This window comes from Gopherus flavomarginatus, chromosome 12, assembly GCF_025201925.1.
Source record: "Gopherus flavomarginatus isolate rGopFla2 chromosome 12, rGopFla2.mat.asm, whole genome shotgun sequence".
In the NCBI taxonomy this organism is placed as follows: Eukaryota; Metazoa; Chordata; order Testudines; family Testudinidae; genus Gopherus; species Gopherus flavomarginatus.
Genome location: NC_066628.1, coordinates 136,251 through 162,605, shown reverse-complemented (window position 1 = coordinate 162,605; position 26,355 = coordinate 136,251). Strand labels below are relative to the sequence as shown.

The 26,355-nt window shown below is 61.8% G+C and overlaps 2 protein-coding genes and 1 long non-coding RNA gene across 7 annotated transcripts; 1 reads left to right on the top strand and 2 right to left on the bottom strand.

Moving 5' to 3' along the window:
- Positions 1-12,871: 12,871 nt before the first annotated feature.
- On the bottom strand, positions 12,872-19,107 carry SIT1 (signaling threshold regulating transmembrane adaptor 1). Of its 3 annotated transcripts, XM_050921430.1 has the most exons (8): positions 19,050-19,107; positions 18,820-18,960; positions 18,312-18,442; positions 16,401-16,520; positions 15,805-15,841; positions 15,242-15,300; positions 14,640-14,707; positions 12,872-13,206 (listed from the first exon to the last, which is right to left on the bottom strand). In XM_050921430.1, the coding sequence occupies exons 2-8, from the start codon at positions 18,954-18,956 to the stop codon at positions 12,937-12,939; spliced, it is 822 nt and encodes a 273-aa protein (XP_050777387.1). In that variant the 5' UTR covers positions 18,957-18,960; positions 19,050-19,107; the 3' UTR covers positions 12,872-12,936. The 3 variants fall into 3 exon arrangements, with proteins under 3 accessions (XP_050777387.1, XP_050777389.1, XP_050777388.1); XM_050921432.1 differs by lacking the exons at positions 18,312-18,442; positions 19,050-19,107 and having other exon boundaries at positions 18,808-18,911; XM_050921431.1 differs by lacking the exons at positions 18,312-18,442; positions 18,820-18,960; positions 19,050-19,107 and adding an exon at positions 16,862-17,434.
- LOC127033402 (uncharacterized) lies at positions 18,958-24,330 on the bottom strand. 3 transcript variants are annotated; one of them, XM_050921427.1, is made up of 8 exons: positions 24,234-24,330; positions 21,493-21,694; positions 20,912-21,092; positions 20,602-20,747; positions 20,233-20,376; positions 20,013-20,093; positions 19,545-19,757; positions 18,958-19,186 (listed from the first exon to the last, which is right to left on the bottom strand). In XM_050921427.1, exons 2-8 carry the CDS (start codon positions 21,685-21,687, stop codon positions 19,067-19,069), a joined length of 1,080 nt encoding a protein of 359 aa, XP_050777384.1. In that variant the 5' UTR covers positions 21,688-21,694; positions 24,234-24,330; the 3' UTR covers positions 18,958-19,066. The 3 variants fall into 3 exon arrangements, with proteins under 3 accessions (XP_050777384.1, XP_050777383.1, XP_050777385.1); XM_050921426.1 differs by having other exon boundaries at positions 24,264-24,320; XM_050921428.1 differs by lacking the exon at positions 24,234-24,330 and having other exon boundaries at positions 20,602-20,708; positions 21,493-21,687.
- On the top strand, positions 22,656-26,331 carry LOC127033404 (uncharacterized). Its single transcript, XR_007769093.1, has 3 exons — positions 22,656-22,697; positions 24,149-24,590; positions 26,072-26,331. It is a non-coding gene; the product is annotated as an uncharacterized LOC127033404 (long non-coding RNA).
- Positions 26,332-26,355: the final 24 nt, after the last annotated feature.

Sequence of the window (26,355 nt, the reverse complement as noted above, 5' to 3'; positions counted from 1 at the left end):
TCAGGCGGGCCTATTCCCCATCCCGTGGCAGCTGCCTCCGGCTCGCCCCTCTCGCAGCGAGTCACGTGTACGCCGTACACAAACATGGCAGCCGCGAGTGGCCGTGTACGGAAGTGTGAGCTGCCATTGACGCATGCGCAGCGCTGCTTGTCGGAGCTGCACTGACCCAGGACAGGGAGAGAACCTCGTTCAGCTACGCTGTGCTGCCGAGCGTCCCAGAGCCCACACCCCCTCCTGCACCCCAGCCCTGAACCCCGCCCCTGAGGCCACACCCCCTGCTGCACCCCAGCCATGAGACCATACCCCCTCCTGCACCCCAGCCCTGAACCCCGCCCCTGAGGCCACACCCCCTCCTGCACCCCAACCCTGAACCCTGCCCTTGAGACCACACCCCCTGCTGCACCCCAGCCCTGAACCCTGTCCCGGAGACCACACCCCCTGCTGCACCCCAACCTCAGCCCTGAACCCCGCCCCAGAGACCACACCCCCTCCTGCACCCCAACCCTGAACCCCGCCCCTGAGACCACACCCCCTGCTGCACCCCAGCCCTGAACCCCGTCCCGGAGACCACACCCCCTCCTGCACCCCAACCACAGCCCTGACCCCGCCCCTTAGATCACACCCCCTCCTGCACCCCAACCCCAGCCCTGAACCCCGCCCCTGAGGCCACACCCCCTCCTGCACCCCAACCCCAGCCCTGAACCCAGCCCCTGAGACCACACCCCCTCCTGCACCCCGCCCCGGAGACCCGCCCCGGACACCACACCCCCTGCTGCACCCCAGCCCTGAACCCTGTCCCGGAGACCACACCCCCTCCTGCACCCCAACCCTGAACCCCACCCCTGAGACCACACCCCCTGCTGCACCCCAGCCCCGAACCCCGTCCCGGAGACCACACCCCTCCTGCACCCCAACCCCAGCCCTGAACCCCGCCCCTGAGGCCACACCCCGTCCTGCACCCCAACCCTGAACCCCCTCCTGTACCCCAACCCTGAACCCTGTCCCGGAGACAACACCCCCTCCTGCACCCCAACCCCAGCCCCGAACACCCTCCTGCACCCCAACCCTGAACCTCGCCCCTGAGACCACACCCCCTCCTGCACTCCAAACCCAGCCCTGAACCCCCTCCTGCACCCCAACCTTGAACCCGTCCCGGAGACCACACCCCCTCCTGCACCCCAACCCTGAACCCGTCCCGGAGACCACACCCCCTCCTGCACCCCAACCCCAGTCCTGAACCCTGTCCTGGAGACCACATCCCCTTCTGCACCCCAACCCCAGCCCTGAACCCTGCCCCTGAGACCACACCCCCTCCTGCACCCCAACCCCAGCCCTGAACCCTGCCCCTGAGACCACACCCCCTGCTGCACCTCAACCCCAGCCCTGAACCCCCTCCGGCACCCCAACCCTGAACCTCGTCCCGGAGACCACACCCCCTCCTGCACCCCAACCCCAGCCCTGTACCCCCTCCTGCACCCCAACCCTGAACCTCACCCCTGAGACCACACCCCCTCCTGCACCCCAACCCCAGCCCTGAACCCCGCCCCTGAGCCCACACCCCCTCCTGCACCCCAACCCCAGCCCTGAACCCCCTCCTGCACCCCAGCCCTGAACCCCGTCCTGGAGACCACACCCCCTGCTGCACCCCAGCCCTGAACCCCATCCTGGAGACCACACCCCCTCCTGCACCCCAACCTCAGCCCTGAACCCCGCCCCTGAGACCACACCCCCTCCTGCACCCCAGCCCTGAACCCCGCCCCTGAGACCACACCCCCTGCTGCACCCCAGCCCTGAACCCCGTCCCGGAGACCACACCCCCTCCCCTACACCCCAACCCCAGCCCTGACCCCGCCCCTGAGGCCACACCCCCTCCTGCACCCCAACCCCGGCCCTGAACCCCCTCCTGCACCCCAACCCTGAATCCCGTCCCGGAGATTACACCCCCTCCTGCACCCCAACCCTGAACCCCGTCCCGGAGACCACACCCCCTCCTGCACCCCAACCCCAACCCTGAACCCCGTCCTGGAGACCACACCCCCTCCTACACCCCAACCCCAGCCCTGAACCCTGTCCCGGAGACCACATCCCCTTCTGCACCCCAACCCCAGCCCTGAACCCCGCCCCTGAGACCACACCCCCTCCTGCACCCCAGCCCTGAACCCCTTCCTGTACCCCAGCCCTGAACCCCGTCCTGGAGACCACACCCCCTCCTGCACCCCAACCCCAGCCCTGAACCCCCTCCTGCACCCCAGCCCTGAACCCCGTCCTGGAGACCACACCCCCTGCTGCACCCCAACCCTGAACCCCGTCCCGGAGACCACACCCCCTCCTGCACCCCAACCCCAGCCCTGAACCCCGTCCCGGAGACCACACCCCCTCCTGCACCCCAACCCCCTGCCCTGAATCCCGTCCGGAGACCACACCCCCTCCTGCACCCCAACCCCAGCCCTGAACCCTGTCCCGGAGACCACACCCCCTCCTGCACCCGAACCCCAGCCCTGAACCCCTCCCGGAGACCACACCCCCTGCTGCATCCGAACTCCAGTCTTGAACCCCGTCCCGGAGACCACACCCCCTGCTGCACCCCAACCCTGAACCCAGTCCCGGAGACCACACCCCCTCCTGCACCCCAACCCCAGCCCTGAACCCCGTCCTGGAGACCACAACCCCTCCTGCACCCCAACCCCAGCCCTGAACCCCCTCCTGCACCCCAACCCTGAACCCTGTCCTGGAGACCACACCCCCTCCTACACCAGAACCCTGAACCTCGTCCCGGAGACCACACCCCCTTCTGCACCCCAACCCCAGCCCTGAACCCTGTCCCGGAGACCACACCCCCTCCTGCACCCCAATCCTGAACCCTGTCCTGGAGACCACACCCCCTCCTGCACCCCAACCCCAGCCCTGAACCCCGTCCTGGAGACCACACCCCCTCCTGCACCCCAACCCCAGCCCTGAACCCCGTCCTGGAGACCACAACTCCTCCTGCACCCGAACCTCAGCCCTGAACCCCCTCCTGCACCCCAACCCCAGCCCTGAACCCTGTCCCAGAGACCACTCCCCCTCCTGCACCCCAATCCTGAACCCCGTCCTGGAGACCACACCCCCTCCTGCACCCCAACCCCAGCCCTGAACCCCGTCCTGAAGACTACACCCCCTCCTGCACCCCAACCCCAGCCCTGACCCCCCTCCTGCACCCCAACCCCAGCCCTGAACCCCGTCCTAGATACCACACTCCCTCCTGCACCCCAACCCCAGCCCTGAACCCCCGGCTGGAGACCATGCCCTCTTCTGCACCCCAACCCCCTGCCCTGAGCCCCCTCTCAGACACCACACCCCCCATCTTCCTCCTACTCTGAGCCCCCTCCTGCACCCCAGCCCCCTGCCCTGATCCCCCTCCCTGAGACCACACCCCCTCCTGCACCCCAACTGCCTGCCCTAATCCCCCTCCCAGAGACCACACCCCTTCCTGCACCCCAACCCCAGCCCTGGACCCCGTCCCAGAGACCATGCCCTCTCCTGCACCCCAAACCCAGCCCTGAAACCCCTCCCAGAGACCACACCCCCTCCTGCACTCCAGCCCCAACCCTGAACCCCATCCCAGAGACCATGCCCTCTCCTGCACCCCAAGCCCAGCCCTGAACCCCCTCCCAGAGACCACACCCCCTCCTGCACCCCAACCCCCTGCCCTGAGCCCCCTCCTGTACCTCAGCCCCCTGCCCTGTGCCCCCTCCCAGAGACCAAACCCTCATCCTGCCCCTACGCTGAGCCCCCTCCTGCATCCCAACCACCTGCCCTGAACCCCCTCCCAGAGACCACACCCCCTCCTGCACCCCAACTCCCTGCCCTGAATTCCCTCCTGGAGACCACGCCCCCTCCTGCACCCCCACCCCCTGCCCTGAGCCCCGTCCTAGAGACCACACCCCCTCCTCTACCCCAACCCCTTGCCCTGAGCCCCCTCCTAGAGACCACACTCCCGCCTGCCCCCTACCCCAGCTGTGATCCCCCTCCCAGAGACCACATCCCCCTCCTGCCACTACCCCCTGTCCCTGCCCTGAGCCCCCTCCTGCACCCCAGCCCCCTGCCCTGAGCCGTCTCCCAGAGACCACACCACTGAGGTGTTAATGAGGGGGACATGGAGAACTGGCCACGCAACCCCCAGGGTGCTGTGGTCGTGACCCGTAGCCTGAGCCTGCAAGGGACACTGCGCCCTGACCTCGGGAAGGGTACCTTGCCCAAGGTGCAGGACCCTATCCCGGTGGGGAGGTATCATACCTTAGTCCCAGATTTGGACCTTAGCGTCCAAAATATGGGGGTTAGCATGAAAACCTCCAAGCTTAGTTACCAGCTTGGACCTGGTACTTGCTGCCACCACCCAAAAAATTAGAGTGTTTTGGGGCACTCTGGTCCCCCCAAAAACCTTCCCTGGGGACCCCAAGACCCAAATCCCTTGAGTCTCACAACAAAGGGAAATAATCCTTTTTCCCTTCCCCCCTCCAGGTGCTCCTGGAGAGATACACAGACACAAGCTCTGTGAATCCAAACAGAGTGACTCCCCCTCTCCGTTCCCAGTCCTGGAAACAAAAAGCACTTTCCTCTTCACCCAGAGGGAATGCAAAATCAGGCTAACAAATCCAACACACACAGATCTCCCCTGATTTCTTCCTCCCACCAATTCCCTGGTGAGTACAGACTCAATTTCTCTGAAGTAAAGAAAAACTCCAACAGGTCTTAAAAGAAAGCTTTATATAAAAAGAAAGAAAAATACATACAAATGGTCTCTCTGTATTAAGGTGACGAAATACAGGGTCAATTGCTTAAAAGAATATTGAATAAACAGCCTTATTCAAAAAGAATACAAATCAAAGCACTCCAGCACTTATATTCATGCAAATACCAAAGAAAAGAAAACATATAACTTACTATCTGATCTCTTTGTCCTTACACTTAGAAACAGAAGATTAGAAAGCAGAACTACTTCTCCAAAGCTCAGAGAAAGCAGGCAGACAGACAAAGACTCAGACACAAACTTCCCTCCACCCAGAGTTGAAAAAATCCAGTTTCCTGATTGGTCCTCTGGTCAGGTGCTTCAGGTGAAAGAGACATTAACCCTTAGCTATCTGTTTATGACAGGAGGGAACACCCAGAGACACAGCTCAAGGAGGTTGTGGCTTCAGACCCAGCTGGCGAGAAAGAGCCGGTCCCCATCCCTGTCCCAGCTGCTGAGTTCCAGGCCGAGTTGCAGAAAGATCCCTCCTTGCGGAAGCACAGGGACCAGGCTGACCTTAGTGCGGTACAGACCATGAGGAGAGGTTGCAAGGAGAGGTTCCTGTGGGAGAAGGGGTTCCTGTACCGAGAATGGGCTCCCCCAGGGGAAGTAGAGTCATGGGGGATCAGGAGGCAGCTGGTGGTTCCCCAGAAGTTTCGTCACAAGCTGCTGTACCTGGCCCATGACATCCCTCTCGCAGGGCACCAGGGAATCCGGCGCACCAGGCAGAGGCTGCTACAGAACTTTTACTGGCCTGGGGTCTTTACCCAGGTCCGACAGTACTGCCAATCCTGTGACCCCTGCCAGAGGGGAAGGAAGGCCTGGGACAAGGGGAAAATGGCTGTAGGACCCTTGCCTAGCACAGAGGAGCCTTTCCAGAGGGTGGCCAAGGTCAAAGAGGGTGGGGGGTCTTAACCAAGAGAGCCTGAATCACAGCCCCCCAGACTGGAACGCTGGGAGAAGACCCCATCCCAGTTTGAACCCCAGAGGTATTGGGGTGGAAAAAGGGTACAGGCCACATAAGCCTTCCCGCACGTGGACTACGAGTGCCATGAAGCATCCCCGACCTAAAGTGAGCAGGAAACTGGAAGGGCCTAGTGTAATGCTCAACCAGGAAGGGGGGTGGATGCTGGGGCAGCCATGGGAATGTGGGTAGGTTTGAACTTCCCCAGGTCACTGGCTGAAGTGACCCTGCTCAGTTCGGTCTCGAAGGTGGGAGAGATGTGATGAAGTGGGAATGTTCTTGCTGTGTTATGTGAATGCTGAGTGAGGAGTGTTGACCTGGGAAGGTTGCAGGGGAGTTGGGACTGCCTGCCTTGGGGAAGGGAGGATACCTGAGAACTCAGGAGGGGGGCTGAAGGCCAGGTGACACCTCTGCCCGGGAAAAATGGACAAAGGACACAAAGTGGGGGGGTGGCAGGGGGGCTGAGGGAGAAGCTGGAGGATGTTTCAGTTTGGAGCTGGCTGGGAAATGGAGAGGAGCCCCCAACAAGGCTTGCACTTCCCAATGGGGCTGTGGCCTCCCTGGAGCCCCCAGAGGGACCTAACTAAAGGGGGTCCTATTGTCTGTACCAGCAAGACCTGGTTTGGCCTGTGTTCCTGTCATCTAAATAAACCTTCTGTTTTACTGGCTGGCTGAGAGTCATGGGGAATTGCAGGAAGTCGGGGGTGCCGGGCCTAGTCTCCCCCCACACTCTGTGACACCCACCAGTTATCTGTGTGTGTTTGAGTGTGCTGTTTCTTGTGCAATAAAATCAAAGTTTTCAAATGGTAACATCTTTATTTGTTGCCTACAAATTGAGATTGCAGGCACTACCAGTACACGCACAGGCATTTTAATAATTTGCTTACTGGAATGTAAGGCCCCAAATGTCACCATTGCTTCCTAGGAAAACTGCATGTAATGTAACATTGCAGCACTAATCACAGAAATATACATTTCTAGTTCTCATTTTCAAAGTGGTGCCTCAAAGCCTCCCTGATTCAAACTGGCCCTCTCTGGGCTCCTCTGATAGCCCTGGTACCCGGCTGCTCAAAATTGGCAGGCAAGCGGTCTGCCTCAGTACTCCACCCGAGCAAACCTTTCACCCTTAGCCTCACAGAGATTATGCAACATACAGCACGTGGCTATGACTATGGGACTATTATCCTCATTAAGGTCTAACCAGCCATAAAGGCATCACCAGCGTGCCTTTAATCTGCCAAAGGCACATTCACCTGTCATTTGACACCTACTCAGCCTATGGTTGAACCACTCCTTACTGCTGTCCAGGTGTCCTGTGCAAGGCATGACTGTAAGGGGTACACAGGTCTCCCAGGATCACCATGGGCATTTCAGCATCCCCCACTGGAATCTGATTTGGAAAGAATGTCCCTGCTTGTACCTTTCTGTACAGGCCAGTGTTCCTGAAGATGCATGCCTCATGCACCTTCCCGGACCACCCCGTGCTGATGTCAGTGATCTACACGCGCCTGGAAAAAGGCAAAAATCTGGCATCTGATATCAATGTTCAGTCGTTAAAGAGAGAAAAGTGGAAATCTGAAGAATTTTGAATCAACTTTCACAAAGTAGAGAGAAAAGTGTAAAATTGTGAGGGATTATGTATCAATAGACAATAGTAAGCACAGAGGTAAAATCTGAGTGAATTTCATATCGTTATTCGAAAAGGGGCAACAGCTGCAAAGATTTGTTATCACTATTCAAGAATTTGAGAAAAAGTCAAACTCGGGATTTTATGTTAATATTCTATAATTAGAGAGATAGGGAAAATCTCAGGGAATATTAAATTAGTAAAAAAGATAACTAGAGAGGAAGCAGGGCAAAATTTTAGTATCTTTCAGGATATTCTCCTGAAGAGCTCTGTGTAGCTCAAAGCTTCTCTCTCTCACCAACAGAAGTTGGTTCTGTAAAAGGTATTACTTAACCTACCCTGTCTCTCTAAATGCAAAGCACTGCACATTGGCGAGGAAAATTGGAACTCCTCATACACCTTACTGGGTTGTAAATTACCTATCATCTCAAGTCAATTGCATGCTGCTGTAGACAGCTTAATTAAAACAATCCACTCAATGCACAGCCACTGCTCAAAAAAGCTAACATGTAAGGAGTCATAAGGAATGGTATGGAGAATAACACCAAACACTGATCTATAAATCAAAGGAGCAGCCTGTAATATCCTGGGAGCACCATGGCTACCACAGGAGCGCACTCTGGGTAGTTTAGATCTATCTTTGAGAATTGGGGAGGAAATAGATCAAAATATTTAATATGACAGAAAACCATCAAGATCTGAAGGGATTTTTCTATTGATACTAAATAGGTGAGAAAAGTGGGACAGTTTGATGGGATTCTCTACGGCTGCTCATTAAACTGTCAGTCACCAGGAACCCTTTGGGGAGCTGCTTTGGGGTGGGGGAGGGGATGGAGGAAAAAGACCCCCTGGCACTGGGCGGGTAGCTGCGTGGGGCAGTTGTGTGCTGGGGGCAGTAGCTGGGACTGGGGACGAGTTGGTGTGTGCGGGGGGGCAGTAGCTGGAACTGTGGGGGGCAGTAGGTGTGTGCAGGGGGGCAGTCGCTGGGACTGCGGGGGGGGAGTTGGTGTGAGGGGGCAGTAGCTGGCACTGTGCGGGGGGGTTGGTGTGTGTGGGGGGCAGTAGCTGGCACTGCAGTGGGCAGTTGGTGTGGGGGGGCAGTAGCTGGGACTGCGGGGGGGGTTGGTGTGTGCGGGGGGCAGTAGCTAGGACTGCAGGGGGGCAGTTGGTGTAGGGGGCAGTAGCTGGCACTGCGGGGGGGTTGGTGTGTGCGGGGGGCAGTAGCTGGCACTGCAGTGGGCAGTTGGTGTGGGGGAGCAGTAGCTGGGACTGCGGGGGGGTTGGTGTGTGCGGGGGCAGTAGCTAGGACTGCAGGGGGCAGTTGGTGTGGGGGGCAGTAGCTGGCACTGCGGGGGGGTTGGTGTGTGGGGGGGCAGTAGCTGGGATTGCAGGGGAGTGTGTGCGCGGGGGGGCAGTAGCTGGGACTGCGTGGGGGGGTTGGTGTGGGGGGCAGTAGCTGGGACTGCTGGGGTGTTGGTGTGTGCGGGGGGGCAGTAGTTGGGACTACAGGGGGGAGTTGGTGTGTGCGGGGGGGCAGTAGCTGGGACTGCAGGGGTGTGTGTGTGCGGGGGGGGCAGTAGCTGGGACTGCGGGGGGGGGTTGGTGTGGAGGGCAGTAGCTGGGACTGTGGGGGGGTTGGTGTGTGCGGGGGGGCAGTAGCTGGGACTGCGGGGGGCAGATGGCATGTGTGGGGGGGCAGTAGCTGGGATTGCGGGGGGCAGTAGGCGTGTGTGGGGGGCAGTAGCTGGGACTGCGGGGGGGTTGGCGTGTGCGGGGGGCAGTAGCTGGGACTGTGGGGGGGAGTTGGTGTGTGCGGGGGGCAGTAGCTGGGACTGCGGGGGGGAGTTGGTGTGTGCGGGGGGCAGTAGCTGGGACTGCAGGGGGGAGTTGGTGTGTGCGGGGGGGCAGTAGCTGGGACTGCAGGGGTGTGTGTGTGCGGGGGGGCAGTAGCTGGGACTGCGGGGGGGTTGGTGTGGGGGGCAGTAGCTGGGACTGCGGGGGGTAGTTGGCGTGTGCGGGGGGGCAGTAGCTGGGACTGCGGGGGGCAGTTGGCGTGTGCGGGGGGGCAGTAGCTGGGACTGCAGGGGGCAGTTGGCGTGTGCGGGGGGGCAGTAGCTGGGACTGCGGGGGGCAGTTGGCGTGTGCAGGGGGCAGTAGCTGGGACTGCGGGGGGGGAGTTGGTGTGTGAGGAGGGGGCAGTAGCTGGGACTGAGGGGGGCAATTGGTGTGTGCGGGGGGCAGTAGCTGGGACTGCGGGGGGGGTTGGTGTGGGGGGCAGTAGCTGGGACTGTGGGGGGGTTGGTGTGTGAGGGGGGGCCACAGTTGGGGCTGCGGGGGGGAGTTGGTGTGTGAGGAGGGGGTAGTAGCTGGGACTGCGGGGGGCAATTGGTGTGTGCGGGGGGGCAGTAGCTGGGACTGCTGGGGTGTTGGTGTCTGCGGGGGGGCAGTAGCTGGGACTACAGGGGGGAGTTGGTGTGTGCGGGGGGGGCAGTAGCTGGGACTGCAGGGGTGTGTGTGTGCGGGGGGGGCAGTAGCTGGGACTGCAGGGGTGTGTGTGTGCGGGGGGGGCAGTAGCTGGGACTGCGGGGGGGGTTGGTGTGGAGGGCAGTAGCTGGGACTGTGGGGGGGTTGGTGTGTGCGGGGGGGGCAGTAGCTGGGACTGCGGGGGGCAGATGGCATGTGCGGGGGGGCAGTAGCTGGGATTGCAGGGGGCAGTTGGCGTGTGTGAGGGGCAGTAGCTGGGACTGCGGGGGGGGTTGGCGTGTGCGGGGGGCAGTAGCTGGGACTGTGGGGGGGAGTTGGTGTGTGTGGGGGGGCAGTAGCTGGGACTGCAGGGGGGAGTTGGTGTGTGCGGGGGGCAGTAGCTGGGACTGCACAGGGGTGTGTGTGCGGGGGGGCAGTAGCTGGGACTGCGCAGGGGGTTGGTGTGGGGGGCAGTAGCTGGGACTGCGGGGGGCAGTTGGCGTGTGCGGGGGGGCAGTAGCTGGGACTGCGGGGGGCAGTTGGCGTGTGCGGGGGGGCAGTAGCTGGGACTGCGGGGGGCAGTTGGCGTGTGCGGGGGGCAGTAGCTAGGACTGCGGGAGGGGTGGTGTGGCAGGCCATAGCTGGGGCTGCGGGGGGGGGAGTTGGTGTGTGAGGAGGGGGCAGTAGCTGGGACTGCAGGGGGGTTGGCGTGTGCGGGGGGGCAGTATCTGGGACTGCGGAGGGGTTGGTGTGTGTGTGGGGGCAGTAGCTGGGACTGCAGGGGGGTTGGTGTGTGCAGGGGGGGCAGTAGCTGGGACTGCGGGGGGCAATTGGTGTGTGCGGGGGGGCAGTAGCTGGGACTGCAGAGGGGTTGGTGTGTGCGGGGGGAGCAGTAGCTGGGACTACAGGGGGGAGTTGGTGTGTGCGGGGGGGCAGTAGCTGGGACTGCGGGGGGGTTGGTGTGTGTGGGGCAGTAGCTGGGACTGCGGGAGAGGTTGGTGTGGGGGGGGGCAGTAGCTGGGACTGCAGGGGGGTTGGTGTGTGCGGGGGGGCAGTACCTGGGACTGCGGGGGGGTTGGTGTGGGGGGCAGTAGCTGGGAATGCGGGGGGGTTGGTGTGTGTGGGGCAGTAGCTGGGACTGCGGGGGGGTTGGTGTGCGGGGGGGGCATAGCTGGGACTGCGGGGGGTGTGTGGGCGGGTGGCAGTAGCTGGGAATGCGGGGGGGATGAGCGGGGGGGTGGTGTGTCCGGGGGGGCAGTAGCTGGGACTGGGAGGGGGTTGGTGTGTGCAGGGGGCAGTAGCTGGGAATGCGGGGGGGATGTGCGGGGGGGTTGGTGTGTCCGGGGGGGCAGTAGCTGGGACTGCGGGGGGGGTTGGTGTGCGGGGGGGGCATAGCTGGGAATGCGGGGGGATGTGCGGGGGGGCAGTGGCTGGGACTGCGGGGGGGGTGTGCGGGGGGGTTGGTGTGTCCGGGGGGCGGAATTAGGATTTCACACCGCCCCCCCGGGATCCCGGCAATGGGCGCGCCACCGCGTCTCCCCTCAGCCGGGCCCGCCCCTTCCGGTTCCGTCAGTCTGAGCCCCGGCCCCCTCCGCCGACGGCAGGCCGGGCGTGCGAGACAGAACTACGCTTCCCAGTGTGCCCCGGAAAAGCGGGGCGGGGCACTTCCGCCTCCTGAGGGACAAGAACGCCCGCCACTGCGGAAGACGTGACGTCACTTCCGGCATGAGGAGAGTCAGGAACTACACCTACCAGCCTGCCTCGGGCTCTTCCGTCCTGTGGGGGCCCAGCGACAGGAGGGCTCCAGGGTCAGCGTGTCCCTCCTTCCGGGCGCAGCTGTCTGCCTCGGTCTGGTCGTTCACCCAGGGGCTGGTGCAGGGACTGAGCATGCTCAGTAACATCTGCTGAAGCCACTGCCCTCACCCGGCGTTAAAATGCGCTGGCTGCTGGGGGAAGGGCAGATGCTGGGCGGGGCGGGGCAGGGGAACGCGGGCCGGATCCCACCGGCCAGTGCAGAAGCCGGGAACGGTCCCTACAGTAGGTGCCGCCTGTGAAACCTGCCAGGCTGCTGCGCAGGGCCGGGGGCTGTGACTGGTGCCTACTGCCCCCGTTGGGGCCGGGCCCCAGACTGCACTCGGGGGCGGCTCGACGGATTTTGCCCCACCAAGCAGGTCCCCAGTCCGCGGGTTTGGCGGCAGCCCGCGGGAGGTGCCTGGTCCGCGGGTTCGGCGGCAGCCCGCGGGAGCTCCCTGGTTTGCGGGTTCGGCGGGAGGTCCCCGGTCCACGGCTTCGGCGGCAGCCTGCGGGAGGTCCGCCGAAGCCGGGACCAGCGGACCCTCCGCAGGCATGCCGCTGAAGGCAACCTGCCTGCCGCTTTCGCGGTGACCGGCAGAGCACCCCCCGTGGCTTGCTGCCCCAGGCACGCACTTGGCATGCTGGTATCTGGAGCTGCCCTGACTACACTTTCCCTGGCCTCGCCCCCTTCATCTCTTACCTACATAACCTCTGCATCCCCTACACTCACACTGGCTCAGACCCCCACTAGGCAAGAGCCCAGCCTGAGGTGCACACAGGGCACCCACAGCTCTTCCAGTATCAAATTCCAACCGCCTGGGGCAGGGCCCATCTCTCATTGCACCTGTGCACTGGGGTGGGGGGCTGTATAGAGCATACCTTCCATGGGGAAACCCCATCTCTGTTTTGTGGGAGGCGGGGTATGTTAGTACCTGGCATGACAGGAAGGCCAAGCTCAGGAATGTGGCAGGGTAGGTGGTGACTGGCACTACTCCCACCCACCCCAACTATATTAATAACTATATACTCCCCTCCCCCATGTACAAGAAGTATCATTCCCCATCACCTTCCCTGGCAGGAGAACTGCATTATTGAGCGGGCCTGGGGAATCTTGCTCCCTGAGGAAGAAGTAGGCACAGAAATTAAATTGCTGTCAGCAACACAGCGGGATGCGAGCATGGTCCCAGCCTGAGGCAGTGGCATTGCTGGAACAGGGGCATTTCTGTATCCTCAGCAGCACGTGAGACACTGGAGCCATTAGTGAAGCCTAAATTTATTGCTATGGATCATGCACACAGAACTCCGTTAGCCCCCCACCCTTCAGCTGGGAACCGCATGGTTGTTAGCGTAGTCTTGGTTCTCAAACTTCGCTGTGTACCTGTCTGCATGCACAGACGCATAAAGCTCTGACTGCGGCCGAGTAGCCTCTCTGCCCTTCAGGGGCCCCCCGCCCCAAATCTCTGGCTCTGACCGCCTGGGCCCCGTCACCACCACATCTGTGTACTGGATCTCAGCACCCCCCACTGATGATTCTGGCAGCTGCCGGCCTTGGGGTTTCAGCATCTTGAAGTTGGCGTAGCATGTAGGCTTCTGGGGACAGAGCAGAGGTGTCGGAGGGAGGGTGGCATGTGCCCTAGGGTTGGGTGGAGGCCTCTGGCTGCTTAGGATGCCATTGGCAGCACTAACTCCCACCCTCTCTTGTAACCAACAAATTCCCTGTGGGATGGGTTTTGCTCCTGCTGGGGATGGCAGAGCTGAGCAACCCCTGACTAGCAGGAGGGTCCCTTTGCTCCCTCTCAGGAAGAGCATCACCCCCATGCTGTGGGTTTCATGGTGCCGCAGGAAAGGCACTAACAGTCCCCTAACACTCAGGGCTTGGCTACATTCACACTTTACAGCGCTGCAGCTGGGGTGTGAAAAAACACCCCCTTGAGCGCTGCAAGATACAGCGCTGTAAAGCATCAGTGTAATCAGGGCAGCAGCGCTGGGAGCGCGGCTCCCAGCGCTGCACGCTACACCCGTAAGGGATGTGGTTTACATGCAGCGCTGGGAGAGCTCTCTCCCAGCGCTGCCGCTCTGACTACACTCACACTTCAAAGCGCTGCCACAGCACTGTCGGGGCAGCGCTTTGAAATTCCAAATGTAGCCATACCCTCAGAGACCAGATTATCTCCAGAGCAGGGAAATACCTGGAGTCCCCTCTACCATCTGTGCCTGGGGAACTGTGTGCCACAGCTTGTTCCCTGGGGCTTTAGCCTTCCCCAGTGCTGCTACTCAGCCCTCTCCTTGCACAGAGGATGCCTCAGCACCCCTTACCACACAGCCTGCCCGACTGTGAGACCACAAATGCAGCTAGGGCCTCAGCTCAGCTCAACAGATCCTGCTCCCATCAGCCATAAAGTGTCTGTGACAACAGGGCTCTGAGGCAACGATGGGTGTTCAGTCTCACTCATGTGTTCCCTTCCTGCTCTGTGCTGCCTGCTCTGTCCATCAGAGCTAACCCCCACCATCTGCAAACTGCATCCCAGTTTCATGCCTGGTGGTCCCGCTGCTCACTGGAGGCAAACACAACTGTGGGACATGGAGCAGCCAGCAGTCAATGGCAGAAAGTAGGTCGAGGAGAGGAGATGGTCTCAGCACAGAGATGCTCAGGGCTGATAACTCACCACTTCCTGCCACTTTGCAAGCAGTTAATCTCCACACACAGCCCCTGAACATAGGAATGTAACAATTGCAACTACACAGCCCCCAGCTCTCCCACCCCATCTGGACCTGCACTCCCCTACTATTCCAAGCCTGGGCTCTCTCCCATCCACACCAGCACCCCTCAATCACAACCTGCAGCCCCCTGATATCCCATCCCTGTGCTTCCTCATCCACACCTTACCCCTACTCAACTTCTAATGCCACAGGTCAGTCAGTCAGTGGGGACAGCCCCTGCACCATCAACTCCCCAGCTGACTGCTGCGGCTTCTGTGGCTACAGATGTCTTTGGCCACAGATGTATCAAGAGCTCTGCTCACCTTGGGGCTGGATTCCTGCTTTTTCTGGGACTCTGGAACCACTGAGCTTTCAAACCCAGAACTTTGCCCTGTCAACAGAGGGAGAGGGAAGGTTGCTGCTGATGCTGACAGTCCAGAATCAGCTCAGAAATAGAAGCCGGCTCCAGTTTGCACGGGTACTGAGCAGCTGGAGCCCCCATTCACAGGCAGCACCTGGCTGTCTTAATGAAGCCTGAGTCAGGGCAGCCACAGACTTCCAGGGCCCTCAGGGGTGGGGGGGGGGGTGGATCCGCAGCCCCAGAAGCTGCTGCCTCTTTGCACACATGGACAAAGCTGCTTCAAACACCTCCCCTCAGCATGCACAAGAAACCAGCCCATGAATGGCCCTTCTTAGAGCCAAGAGCCAGGCTCCCAGCAGATGCAAATCAGCATTGATGATGCTGACATGCCTGCTGCCAGTTGGGGACTCGACCAGTAATGTCATAGAACAGGTGACAGAATTATCTCCCCTCCACACACACTGTGTGTGTGAGTGCACACGTGTGCTCTTTTATTCAGGGCAGAGACCAGGCATCCTCAGCACAATGGGACCTGATCCTGTGAGGGGCCCGGGTGCTACTCACCTGTCTGCAGGTAACTGATGTTGCCATAAACTGGAATCTCCTCAGTCACATGCTTCACACTGGGATGGAAACCAAAAATCCAGTAAATCACTCAGAGCCAGGGTCTAGGTGAATGCACAGGGGACCGGCAGAGGAGGATGGGGAAAGATGGTGGTGGTGGTACACACCCAGAGAGGGAAAAAAGGCTTGTGTGGTCTCAATCTGTAACAATCCCCTTAATTCAATCCAGGGGCCCGTCCAGCCAGAGCGGGCTGAGTGGGTAGTGATGTGCAGGATGGGGAATCGGCACCCCTGATTCCTGGGCCAGCTCTGGCAGGGGAGTGGGATCTAGGGGTTGAGAGCAGGAGAGGAAGCCTGGCAGTCAGGACTCCTGGGTTCTATTCCTTGGTTCGGATTCCCTGTGACATTCCCCCCTTCTCCCTGCCTCTGTTCCATCTCACTGGCTGACAAAGCTGCCCCCCTTCCCTGCCCCTAACAGCACGATGAGAACCTCAGTGGTGATGCTCTGGGACTCGGACAATGCAGTGATTCATTGCTCCTGCTGTTTCCTCTGTTGGACTCACCTTCTGCTGAACTGAGGCAAGAGCTTCCTGGACTCATCTGTGCAGGCAGGGCAGGAAAGAGAGAGAGAGAGAAAGAAAAAGCGATCAGCCCCATAGGCTGTAACCGGGGGTGGGGGGAGGGACAGATCTCTGGGATGCTGGTGGTGCCAGTGGGGTGTGGCAGGCAGAGAGATGGGAGGAGAGGGAGTCAGCGGGGGATGGGATTGTGGGTGGGGGAGCCTGGCATGAGAGAGGCTGAAAGCCATGGAGAAGAGGAGCTGGGCTCCCTATGGAGTAAGATGGGGAGAGGGAGGAGTTGGGGCTGGGACATGGAGTGAGGGGGCTAAAGGGTGCCCTCTGCAGGAAGACACACAACAGGCAGAGGGCAAGAGGGGATTGGAGGCAGTAGCCCCTTCTGGAGATATATGGGGAGGGGGACCCAGGAGACAGAACCCTGTAGGGAAGAGGGATATGGGAGCCAGCACCCCCTGTGCACCAAGACAGTCTGGGAGACAGAGGAGCAGGGGACAGGAGCCCTACATAGGGGTTGTAGTTAAGGGGGGTAGGAACTGTGCCCCTGTGCTCTGAACAGACTGTTCCCTCCTTGCAACACCTACCTCTGTGTGCCGTGTGTCTCACGCAGCAGAAAATATTCCACAACAGGGACACCAGATGCGACAGGACCAGTGCCCCGACAAGCCCCCACATGGCACCAGTGCCTTGCAGCTGTCCCAGACCTGCAAAACAGAAGGGCTGCTGGGAGCACTGGGCCCAAACTGTCTGGAGAGAGCCCTGCCCCACCCGATCCAGGCACTGCACTAGAGGGGTAAGCATGGCTCCCAGGCAGCTCATTGCATAAACCCTGGCTGAGCTGTCAGGGCTCCCCGGGGATTCTGCCATCACACTACGAACAGCGAAGGTTCCAGCAATCGTCACATCCAACGTGGGGATGGTCCCCCACACGCTGCCCCTCCCCGCGTCATGCTGAGGCACAGAGATGGCCCAATTTACCTTTACAAACACCAAACTGGACAGATGTTTGAGCCTCTCCGCTCAGCACAGCAACGCCCAGACTCACCTGAAATGTCACTGCAGTTATAGCTAGAGGAGCCCATGGGTGGGAAACACAATTTTCTCCTATGGTGAAAAATCCTTGATCCCAGACTGGAGTGACTCTGGATTCAGGGCAGATGCCCACACTGGTTGCAGCTGCTCCAGAGTGGATCCAGGCAATGTCTCCTGCCCCGATCCTGATGGCACCAGTCTTACTGCTTCATTTCCCGAGCCTTGGTGGAGACCCCCTCCCCCTACATCTTGTCTTGCTGAAGCAGCAGCTCGGGCTGTGCCCGGGGGGTTAGCATCGCTGCAGTTGTAACCCACGGGGATTTCCGGTGCCAGAGCCCACAGACATCTCCTCCCTCTGCTCTGGCTCCTGCTGCTCACGGCTCAGCAGCTGCAGCACACAGCTCCTGCCTTTCTGGGCAGGTTCCAGTGAAAGGTGGGTCTGCTGCAGGGTGGGGATGGGACTCAGAGGTGACTCCAGAGCATCTCCCCCATTCTCATGCAATAATTCTGTGCTCCCAAACTCCCATCTCTGCTCCTCCTCTAGTACTAGGGTTCTTCACACCCTCTCCCAGGCCTGCTCTTCTTCACCCTTCCCAGCTGCAAGGATGGGGGAGGGAGGGGGACTCTTTTCATTCCTTCCCCTCCTGCAAGGATGTTGTTGGCTGCTCCCCCTGCCCCTCCATCACCCAGACACAGCTCTGGAGAGGAGGGGAAAGAGCTCCAGCTGCCTCTGCAGCAGCCCTGATTGGCTGCTCATCCCCAGGAGGTGAAAAGGCAGCCAACCAGAATGGTTTTCCCATGTGCCAGGCTGAAATTCCCAGGAAGGCTGGAGAGTTTCTTGCATCATCAGGAAACCGACTGTAACAGATGCCAAAAATCACATCACTGTGAGGAGGAAACTGGGAGCTGGCAGCACTGAAGAGGTCTCATGACTGCACTGCTAGCGTGCCTGCCTCCAACCTGTTCCATCCCCATTCCCCTCACTCCCTGCCCTCGGGGCGGAGGCTGTCCCTGCAGGGGTCTGTGTGTGTGTAAGGGTGGAGGCTGTCCCTACAGGGAGGAGGGGGAGAGAATGAGGGCAGAGGCTGTCGCTACAGTGGGGAGAGGGCTTGTGTGAGGGCAGAGGCTGTCCCTGCAGGGGTGTGTGTGAGAGGGTGGAGGCTATCCCTGCAGTGGGTGGAGTAGGGGATGAGGGCGGAGGCTGTTGCTGCAGTGGGGAAGGGGCTTGTGTGTGAGAGGGCGGAGGCTGTCCCTGCGGGGGTGTGTGTGTGTGTGTGTGTGGTGTATGTGAGGGTGGAGGCTGTCCCTGCAGTGGGTGGAGGGGGAGGATCAGGGTGGAGGCTGTCTCTCATCGGAGGATACATTGCAGCTGACAGCGAGCACTGTAGTCATTGGCTGTCTAATGTGAGCCTTCAGCGACATCCCCACAGCTCTTTTTAGCACATTAGCACTAGTCTGCCTACCCAGGCTGGGAGGCTTGTTCCCAGATGCAGTGTAGATGCTCCCTGCATAGAGTTTCCTGGTCCCAGAGGCTGTTGCATGGACACAGGCTGACCGAGCCCAGGACCAGGGCCGCTCACAGGATTCAGGAGGCCTGCGGCAAAGCAATTTTGGAGGTCCCTTCCATAAAAAAAGTTGTAATACTATAGAATACTATATTCTTGTGGGGGTCCCTGCGGGGCCTGGGGCAAATTGCCCCACTCCCCCCTGGGTGGCCCTGCCCAAGACTGGGGAGTGCTGGGGCTGTCCTCACCAAACTGAGGGAAATTTAACACAGCTGGAGATGAGCCCCCACCTCCCCGCACAAAGCGGTTGCAGGAAGTGGTTTAGAAACCCATGCCCTCACAAATCCCAGTGATTCCCAGTGTACAGGCCTCCTCTCCCCCCATAAATTCCCAGCAAGTGGCTAGCTTCCCCCCCGCCCCCATGGCGCCGGGGGGGGCCTTCGCATTCACAGACCTCACGAGTCACCTCTTCAGGTGCAGGAAGTTTATTAGATGCCAGCAGGTGCCCAGGGGTCTGGATACTCCAGGTCTCACAGAGGGGTGCAGGGGAGCTGGGAAGGGGAGCCTGGGGGTCCTGTGTTCCCAGACATCGCAGAGGGCCATAGTCCTGATGGGGCAGAATCATGTGGGAGAGCCATAGATCAGAGGAACTGTAGATGGGGGGGATTGTGACTCCCAGGTTTGTCCACTTCTCACCCTATCTCTGCTGGGGCTCAGTGCAGGTCTGCGATGTGGAGATTCCCTCCCACGCCAGCCACAGCCACCACCCGCCCACCGGGTGCTACTGCCACAGCCTGCACTGGTTTGTTGGGCAGCAGGATCTCGCCGAGCACCTGGAGACAAAAAGCATTTCACGCAGGACTAAGCACCCTGCTGCCCTGGCTCACACCACTCAATCCCTGGCCTCCCTTCACCTCACCCCTCCATTCTTGCTCACCGCCCCAATCTCCCTACTGTCCTTGCTCACATCATATCACATCACCCCACCCCTCTAACCACCCCCTCCCCTGCTCTGCTCCCCTGGCTCATACCACCCAAGGCCCCCAAACATCCCCCACCCTGTTCCCTGGCTCACACTGCTCCCCTACCCTCAAGGTGTAACCCAGTTCCACTAGCTCTCACTGTCATCCCCCCAAGTGGGGAATGCCTACTCCCCCTTTGCTCCCAAGCAGAGTTAGTCCACCTTCTCACCTGGTTAGTGCCAGTGTGGATGGCGCTGGCTCCACTGGTGCCGCTGCCCCCAGCCACCACTATGTCCTGGTCACAGAACCGGGCTGCGTAGAGGAACTGGCCCTGTGTGGGGCCTCCAGGAAAGAGGAGGTTCTTCTGCAGTTGGGATGTCCGTAGATCCCAGAGCTGAAGTGCATTGTGGGGCACCCAGGAGCCAGTGAGCACGCAGTTACCCTGGGGTGAAAGGAGTCAGACTCAGATATAGGGCATTATCTCTCCCCCGGGGCACACAGGAGCTGGTACCAGAGCATAGTTACCCTACATGGGTAAAGGTTACTTCTCCAGTGGGGATGGGGTATTAGAGAGCAGGTGACCCTGGTCCCAGAGCTATTGGTTCACAGTCAGCACAGACCAGCCCTGGCCAAGACTTTGCATGCCCACACAATGTAACTCATGCCCTCTGTCCCCCTGTCACCTCCCACATCTCACCTGGATGTCAAGGCCTGGGCCACAGATGTGAGGCCCATTGATCACTCTCTGAGCCTCCTTTGCCATCCGCTTGTCCCAGATCTAGACACAGATAAGAGACAGGTAACAATGGTAGCATCCAGAACCCCTCCCCATTAGCCAGAGGCCACAGACACAGCCCCCGCTCCCCTTTTCTCCTGCTACCCCTCCATCCGTACCCACCCATAATGCAGGGCCTGACCTTCACACAGTCATCCCAGCCAGCTGTCAGGAACATATGGCGATCTCCAGGGTGAAAGCGGAGGGCAAAGATGCGGCGAGAGTGCCCACTGCTTGGTGTCACATCACCAGTCATGAAGTCAGGAGCCTGCAGAATGTGGGACAGCTGTGGGGAAGGGAAGCAGAATCTGGGTCATGGGGTGACTGGGGGACACAGCTGGGAGCAGGGGCAACACACGTACACTCCAACTCCAGGCCTGGCTCTTCCCCAAGACAGAACACATCATCCTTGCTGCCCACCCACAGTCCAGATAGAGCCCTTCCCTAGATACCACCCCTCCCCTCATATGTGCTGCCTGCACACTCTTCTGGCATGCCCCTCTCGACTCACCTGGTTGGTGTGGCTGTCATAGAGCCGAATATGTCGGTCCTTGCCAGCTGTGGCGTAGGTGCTGCCGTCCACGCAGAAATCCATGGCATTGATCTCATTCTCCTTCTCTGGGATGGGACAGACACAGGGAGAGCAACCAGCAAGGGCTGTTACCCCAGCAACAAGGACAAAGGTGAGGAAGGGATTCCTCCAGCTCACCGACCCCTACACCACAGGGCCAGGGCTCCTGGCCCTTTCCTTGGGGAGAAGAGGGAAAGACCCACCCCCAGGCACATGGTGACAAGGTTCCCTATGGAATGTCTCCAGATACCTGTCATTGTTGCCAGCGGTGTCTCTGAGTCCATGCTGTAGAGAGAGATGATGCCGTCAGCCCCCACAGCCAGGAGCAGGCTGGGTCTCCCTGGGTGGTAGGCCAAGGCAGTGATCGCGTGGCGCGTACGGTGTCCTCGGAAAAGGGACAAGTGCAGGGAGGCTGTGGCCACGTTCACAATCTGAGTGCGACGGGGAAAATGGAGAATGGGATGGATGATGTGATGGGAACGGTGTTACACTCATCTCTGGTACCCCCTCCAACTCCATCCCAGTACCCACGCGGTCCAAATTCCCTTCCCCCCCACTACCTTCCAACCCCCTCCCAGTATCCATGCAGCCCCGTTACCCTTCAACCTCCCCTCCCCCGGTACCCTATAACCTCCCCGTACCTGCACAGCCCTGTTACCCCTCAACCTCCCATCCCCCCATTACCCTCCAACCCCAAGTGGCCCTGTTACCCTCCAACTCCTGCTTCCCCTCCGTTACCCTCAATCTCCTTCCTGGTACCCACTTGGCCTTTTTACCCTCCAACTCCCCTCCCCCTGGTACCGCCCCATAGTCCCCTTCTCCCCCCAGTACCTGCACAGCCCCGTTGCCAAACCCGGCTGCCAGGCACCCTCCGGCTGGAGCGAAGCGGAGGCTGTAGATCCCATGTGGGTCGCTGCTGAGTGGCACCTGGTACCTGATGCAGAGCTGTGCGGGGCCCTGGGCCGCCTCCTCCCTCTCCGTGCTGCGCGACTCTAGCAGTGCCCGCACCAGCCGCCTCCGTGCCATGGTGGCTCTGCCCCCACACGGAGCAGTTAGCGGGATCACACAGCGATGGGCAGCGCAGGGGGGCCGTTACCGGTATCATACAGCGACAGGCAGAGTGGGGGGTGAGTGGTTACCAGGGTCATGGGGTGACGGGCATGGGGCGGGGGGTGGTTACTGGGGTCACGGGGTGATGGGAAGGGCGGGGGCAGTTACCGGGGTCACAGGGTGAGGGGCATGGGGCGGGGGGCGGTTACCGGGGTCACGGGGTGACAGGCAGGGTGGGGGGTGGTTACCGGGGTCATGGGGTGACGGGCATGGGGCAGGGGGCAGTTACCGGGGTCACGGAGTGACGGGCGGGGGGGGCGGTTACCAGGGTCACAGGGTGACAGGCACGGGGGGGTGGTTACCGGGGTCACGAGGTGATAGGCAGGGCGGGGGCGGTTACCGGGGTCACAGGGTGACGGGCAGGGTGGGGGCGGTTACCGGGGTCACGGGGTGATAGGCATGGGGCAGGGGGCGGTTACTGGGGTCACGGGATGACGGGCACGGGGGGGGCGGTTACCAGGGTCACGATGTGACGGGCAGGGCGGGGCGGTTACTGGGGTCACGGGGTGATGGGCATGGGGTGGGGGGCGGTTACCGGGGTCACGGGGTGACGGGCAGGGCGGGGGCGATTACCGGGGTGATGGGCATGGGGCAGGGGATGGTTACTGGGGTCATGGGGTGATGGGCACGGGGGGGGCGGTTACCGGGGTCACTGGGTGACGGGCTCGGGGGGGTGGTTACCGGGGTCATGGGGCGATGGGCTCGGGGGGGGTGGTTACCGGGGTCACGGGCAGGGCAGGGGGCGGTTACCGGGGTCACGGAGTGATGGGCACGGGAGGGCAGTTACCGGGGTCACTGGGTGACGGGCTCGGGGGGGTGGTTACCGGGGTCACGGGGCGACGGGCTCGGGGGGGTGGGTACCGGGGTCACGGGGTCACGGGCAGGGCAGGGGGCGGTTACCGGGGTCATGGAGTGACGGGCATGGGGTAGGGGGCGGTTACCGGGGTCACGGAGTGACGGGCACGGGAGGGCGGTTACTGGGGTCACGTGGTGACGGGCAGGGCCGGGGCGGTTACCAGGGTCACGGGGTGACGGGCTTGGGGAGGTGGTTACCGGGGTCATGGAGTGATGGGCATGGGGTAGGGGGCGGTTACCGGGGTCACAGGTGACGGGCACGGGGAGGCGGTTACCAGGGTCATGGGGTGACGGGCATGGGGCAGGGGGCAGTTACTTGGGTCTCGGGGTGACCGGCAGGGTGGGGGCAGATACCAGGGTGACGGGCGGGGGGCGGTTACCAGGATCACGGGGTTACGGACAGGGTGGAGGCGGTTACCGGGGTCACGGGGTGATGGGCATGGGGCATGGGGCGGTTACCGGGGTCACGGAGTGACAGGCAGGGCGGGGGCGGTTACCAGGGTCACGGGGTGATGGGCAGCGTGGGGGCGGTTACTGAGGTCACGGGGTGAGGGGCATGGGGCAGGGGGCGGTTACCGGAGTAACGGGGTGATGGGCAGGGCGGGGGCGGTTACCGGGGTCATGGGGTGACCGGCAGGGCAGGGGCGGTTACCGGGGTCACGGGGTGACGAGCATGGGGCAGGGGGCGGTTACCGGGGTCACGGAGTGACGGGTGGGGGGGGCGGTTACCAGGGTCACAGGGTGACAGGCATGGGGGGGCAGTTACCAGGGTCACGAGGTGATGGGCAGGGCAGGGCGGTTACCGGGGTCATGGGGTGACGGGCATGGGGTGGGGGGCGGTTACTGGGGTCACAGGGTGACGGGCAGGGCGGGGGCGGTTATCGGGGTGACAGGGTGACCGGCAGGGCGGGGGGCGGTTACTGGGGTCACAGGGTGACAGGCATGGGGCGGGGGGCGGTTACCAGGGTCACGAGGTGATGGGCAGGGCGGGGGCGGTTACCGGGGTCACGGGGTGACAGGCATGGGGCAGGGGGCGGTTACCTGGGTCCGGGGTGAAGGGCAGGGCGGGGGTGGTTACCAGGGTCACGGGCAGGGCAGGGGGCGGTTACCAGTGGTCATGGAGTGATGGGCGCGGGAGGGCGGTTGCCGGGGTCACGGAGTGACGGGCTCGGGGGGGCGGTTACCGGGGTTTCGGGCATGGCGCGGGGACGGTTACCGGGGTGATGGGCTCGGAGGGGGTGGTTATCGGGGTCACCGGGCGATGGGCTCTTGCGGGTGGTTACCAGGGTCACGGGCAGGGCGGGGGGCGGTTACCGGTGGTCACGGAGTGATGGGCATGGGGGGGCGGTTACCGGGGTCACGGGGTGATGGGCGCGGGGGGGCGGTTACCGGGGTCACGGGGTGACGGGCACGGGGGGGCGGTTACCGGGGTGACGGGCTCGGGGGGGCGGTAACCGGGGTCACGGGGTGACGGGCTCAGGGGGGCGGTTACAGGGGTCATGGGGTGATAGGCATGGGGCAGGGGGCGGTTACCGGGGTCACGGGGTGACGGGCTCGGGGGGGCGGTTACCGGGGTCACGGGGTGACGGGCACGGGGGGGCGGTTACCGGGGTCACGGGCACGGGGGTGGTGGTTACCGGGGTTACGAGGATCCCCCTCCCCTTTCTTCGCTTCCACCGGGCCCCGGGGTTGAGTCAAACTGTTTCCATGGGAACAGCTTCCTGAGCCAGCCTCCTGATCGGCGGAGCCAGCCTCCCTGCACGAGGATTGGACGAAGGCTGAGACACGCCCCCCCCCGTGCTCTTCTGATTGGCGGGAGGATCCGAAGCGGCGCTGCGATTGGCCCGAAAGCCCCGTGTCCAGCGGGGGCGGGGGGCGAGGCCACGATTCAGCCCCGGGATCCCGTCGATGGGTTCCCACATGGGGGCAAAGATCGCGGCCAGAGTCCTCGCTATTACAGAGGTGTATGGGGGCAAAAGGGGGCAGGGGGCGTATGGGAGGCAGGGGTGTATGGGGGTAAGACGGGGTAGGGGGTATATGGCGGTGAGACGGGGCAGGGGTGTATGGGATAAGAGGGCAGGGGGTGTATGGGAGGCAGGGGTGTATGGGGGCAAACGGGGGCAGGGGTGTATGGGATAAGAGGGCAGGGGGCGTATGGGAGGCAGGGGTGTATGGCGGTGAGACGGGGCAGGGGTGTATGGGATAATAGGGCAGGAGGTGTATGGGAGGCAGGGGGTGTATGGGATAAGAGGGCAGGGGGTGTATGGGAGGCAGGGGTGTATGGGGGCAAACGGGGGCAGGGGTGTATGGGAGGCAGGGGGTGTATGGGGGCAAAAGGGGGCAGGGGTGTATGGGATAAGAGGGCAGGGGGTGTATGGGGGCAAACGGGGGCAGGGGTGTATGGGGGTAAGATGGGGCAGGGGGTATATGGGGGTAAGACGGGGTAGGGGGTATATGGGGGCAAAAGGGGGCAGGGGTGTACGGGATAAGAGGGCAGGGGGTGTATGGGAGGCAGGGGTGTATGGGATAAGAGGGCAGGGGGTGTATGGGAGGCAGGGGTGTATGGGGGCAAACGGGGGCAGGGGTGTATGGGATAAGAGGGCAGGGGGCGTATGGGAGGCAGGGGTGTATGGGGTAAGACGGGGCAGGGGGTATATGGGGGCAGGAGTGTATGGGGTAAGAGGGCAGGGGGTGTATGGGAGGCAGGGGTGTATGGCGGTGAGACGGGGCAGGGGGTGTATGGGGGCAATAGGGGGCAGGGGTGTATGGGATAAGAGGGCAGGGGGTGTATGGGAGGCAGGGGTGTATGGGGGTAAGACGGGGCAGGGGGTATATGGGGGCAGGAGTGTATGGGGTAAGACGGGGCAGAGAGTGTATGGGGTAAGAGGGCGGGGGCAAGGGGGGGCAGGGGTGTATGGGGGTAAGAGGGGGCTGGGGGTATATGGGGGCAGGAGTGTATAGGGGTAAGACGGGGCAGAGGGTGTATGGGGTAAGAGGGCGGGGGCAATGGGGGGCAGGGGTGTATGGGAGGCAGGGGTGTATGGGGGTAAGATGGGGCAGGGGGTGTATGGGGGTAAGAGGGGGCTGGGGGTATATGGGGGCAGGAGTGTATAGGGGTAAGACGGGGCAGGGGTGTATGGGGTAAGAGGGCGCAGTAAGGGGGGCAGGGGGCGTATGGGAGGCAGGGGTGTATGGCGGTGAGACGGGGCAGTCGGTGTATGGGGGCAAAAGGGGGCAGGGGTGTATGGGATAAGAGGGCAGGGGGCAGGGGGTGTATGGGAGGCAGGAGTGTATGGGGGTAAGACGGGGCAGGGGTGTATGGGGGTAGGAGTGTATAGGGGTAAGACGGGGCAGAGGGTGTATGGGGTAAGAGGGCGGGGGCAAGGGGCATATGGGAGGCAGGGGTGTATAGGGGTAAGACGGGGCAGAGGGTGTATGGGGTAAGAGGGCGGGGGCATGGGGCGTATGGGAGGCAGGGGTGTATAGGGGTAAGAAGGGGCAGGGGGTGTATGGGGGTAAGAGGGGGCTGGGGGTATATGGGAGCAGGAGTGTATGGGGGTGAGACAGGGCAGGGGGTGTATGGGATAAGAGGCAGGGGGTGTATGGGGGGAGGCACCCATGGAGGGGGCAGAGGAATACAGGGCAGGTGCCCAAGGATGAAGTGGGTATCAGGGATGGGGTTTGGCCCTTTTCCCATCTGTGGCAGCCCTGAGAAGGTCAAAATGAAAC

What these genes read in the sequence shown, in the direction of transcription:
- SIT1 (XM_050921430.1), bottom strand. Translation starts at nt 18,956, where the DNA reads ATGGCCCTCTGCGATGTCTGGGAACACAGGACCCCCAGGCTCCCCTTC. An exon ending in TTGCCTCAGTTCAGCAGAAG is followed by an intron (nt 15,301 to 15,804) that starts GTGAGTCCAACA and finishes TTTCCATCCCAG; the next exon opens with TGTGAAGCATGTGACTGAGG. An exon ending in AGCAGGAATCCAGCCCCAAG is followed by an intron (nt 13,207 to 14,639) that starts GTGAGCAGAGCT and finishes CTCTGTCCCCAG; the next exon opens with AAGCCTACATGCTACGCCAA.
- LOC127033402 (XM_050921427.1), bottom strand. Translation starts at nt 21,687, where the DNA reads ATGGCACGGAGGCGGCTGGTGCGGGCACTGCTAGAGTCGCGCAGCACG. An exon ending in ATGACAGCCACACCAACCAG is followed by an intron (nt 20,377 to 20,601) that starts GTGAGTCGAGAG and finishes CCTTCCCCACAG; the next exon opens with CTGTCCCACATTCTGCAGGC. An exon ending in TCCACACTGGCACTAACCAG is followed by an intron (nt 19,187 to 19,544) that starts GTGAGAAGGTGG and finishes TTTTGTCTCCAG; the next exon opens with GTGCTCGGCGAGATCCTGCT.